This window comes from Eimeria mitis, genomic scaffold, assembly GCF_000499745.2.
Source record: "Eimeria mitis Houghton genomic scaffold, Emh_scaff4114, whole genome shotgun sequence".
NCBI lineage: Eukaryota > Apicomplexa > Conoidasida > Eucoccidiorida > Eimeriidae > Eimeria > Eimeria mitis.
In genome coordinates, this window is record NW_013572443.1 from 1,495 (window position 1) to 3,116 (window position 1,622).

The 1,622-nt window shown below is 27.7% G+C and overlaps 1 protein-coding gene across 1 annotated transcript; it reads right to left on the minus strand.

The window, feature by feature from the left end:
- Positions 1 to 288: 288 nt before the first annotated feature.
- On the minus strand, positions 289 to 861 carry EMH_0072580 (uncharacterized protein; the record flags this gene model as incomplete). The annotated part of the gene is made up of 1 exon (XM_013499231.1): positions 289 to 861. One exon carries the CDS (start codon positions 859 to 861, stop codon positions 289 to 291), a length of 573 nt encoding a protein of 190 aa, XP_013354685.1.
- Between the last annotated feature and the right edge of the window lie 761 nt (positions 862 to 1,622).

Sequence of the window (1,622 nt, forward strand, 5' to 3'; positions counted from 1 at the left end):
AAACAAAACAACAAAACAAGTATTAATTTATTTATTTATATTTACATTTTATTTATTTATATTTTATTTATTTATATTTTATTTATTTATATTTTACTTTATTTATTTTATTTATTTATAATCAATTCTATTTATTTATATTTAATATATTTATATGAATACATAAACTAATCACTTTATATTTATTTATACTAATAATAAAAATAAATAAATAAAAAATAAAAAAATAAATAAAAATAAATAAAAATAAATAAAAATAAATAAATAAATAAAATACAACTAGGGGGGTCAACGCGAGCACCGCCGTAGATGAAGACGATACACTCCTTCTTCTTCTCTTTTTTCTTTTTTTTGTTTTATTTCTTTTTCTTTTTCTTTTTTTTCTTTTTCTTTTTCTTCTTTTTCTTCTTTTTCTTTTTCATTTGTTATTTCTTTTTGTTTTTTTTGTTTTTCTTTTTCGTTTTCTTTTTGCGTTTGGTTTTGTTTTCTTTCTTCTTCTTCCTTCTCCTCCCTTCCTGTTTCTTTTTCTTTTTCTTCTTTTTCTCTTTCTTCTGTCTCTTCTTCTTTTTCTCCTTTTTCTGTTTCTTTTTCTTTTTCTTTTTCTTTTTCTGTTTCTTCTTCTTCTGTCTCTTCTTCTTCTTCTTCTTCTGTCTCTTCTTCTGTTTCTTTTTCTTCTTCTTCTTCTTCTTCTGTTTCTTCTTGTTCTGTTTCTTTTTCTTTTTCTGTTTCTTCTTCTTTTGTTTTTTCTTTTTGTGTATTTTTTTCTTTTTCTTTTTCTTTTATTTCTGTTGTGTTTTCTTCTTTTTCATGGATCTCTTTTTTTTGTGTTTTTTCTTTTTCTTCTTTTTTATTACTTTCCATAAACTCTTTATAATTTACATTATAATCTGTTTTATTATTTATATTTTTATTTTTATTTTTATTTATATTATTATTTTTATTTTTTTCTTCTGCTGCAACTACACTATCAGGAGATAACATAGAACTCCACGCACTGCTCAGCATCAACGCCTTCGGCATCAGCGCCCCTAAAAAAACAAAAAAAAAATAAAAATAAATAAAATAAAAACAATAAAAAAATAAAATATATAAAAAAAAAAGATATATGCTTGGCTTACTTCTTGCGTCAATTGTAGGGAGAGTTGAATCGTCTTTATCTGCTGCTAGCTCTTCTGATCGTGAGTGACGGAGAGCTTCTGCTGCTGCTGCTACTGCTGCTGCTGCTGCTGCTGCTGCTGCTGCTGCTGGTGCTGCTGCTGCTACTGCTGCTGCTGCTTCATCTGCTGCTCCATATCCTCCTCGCCAGACTGCTCTCTCAGAAGGAGAGCATTGCGCAGGGGCTATACACAAACAAAAAAAAAAGAAAAAAAACAAAAATACTGAAACAACAAAAAATAAATTAAAATAAAAGAAAACGAAACAAGTCAGTCCGTGAATAAGAAACGACGATACACATATAAATAAATAAACAAGTAAAACATTTAAATCCTTTTTTATTTCTTTTTATTTATTTATTTATTTATTTATTAATTTATTTGTTTGTTCTGCGGTGTACATACACCCCAAATACAGCATCGAGGCACCGACCGGTCCAGTGGTGCGTCGGTTCATCGGGGGGGGGG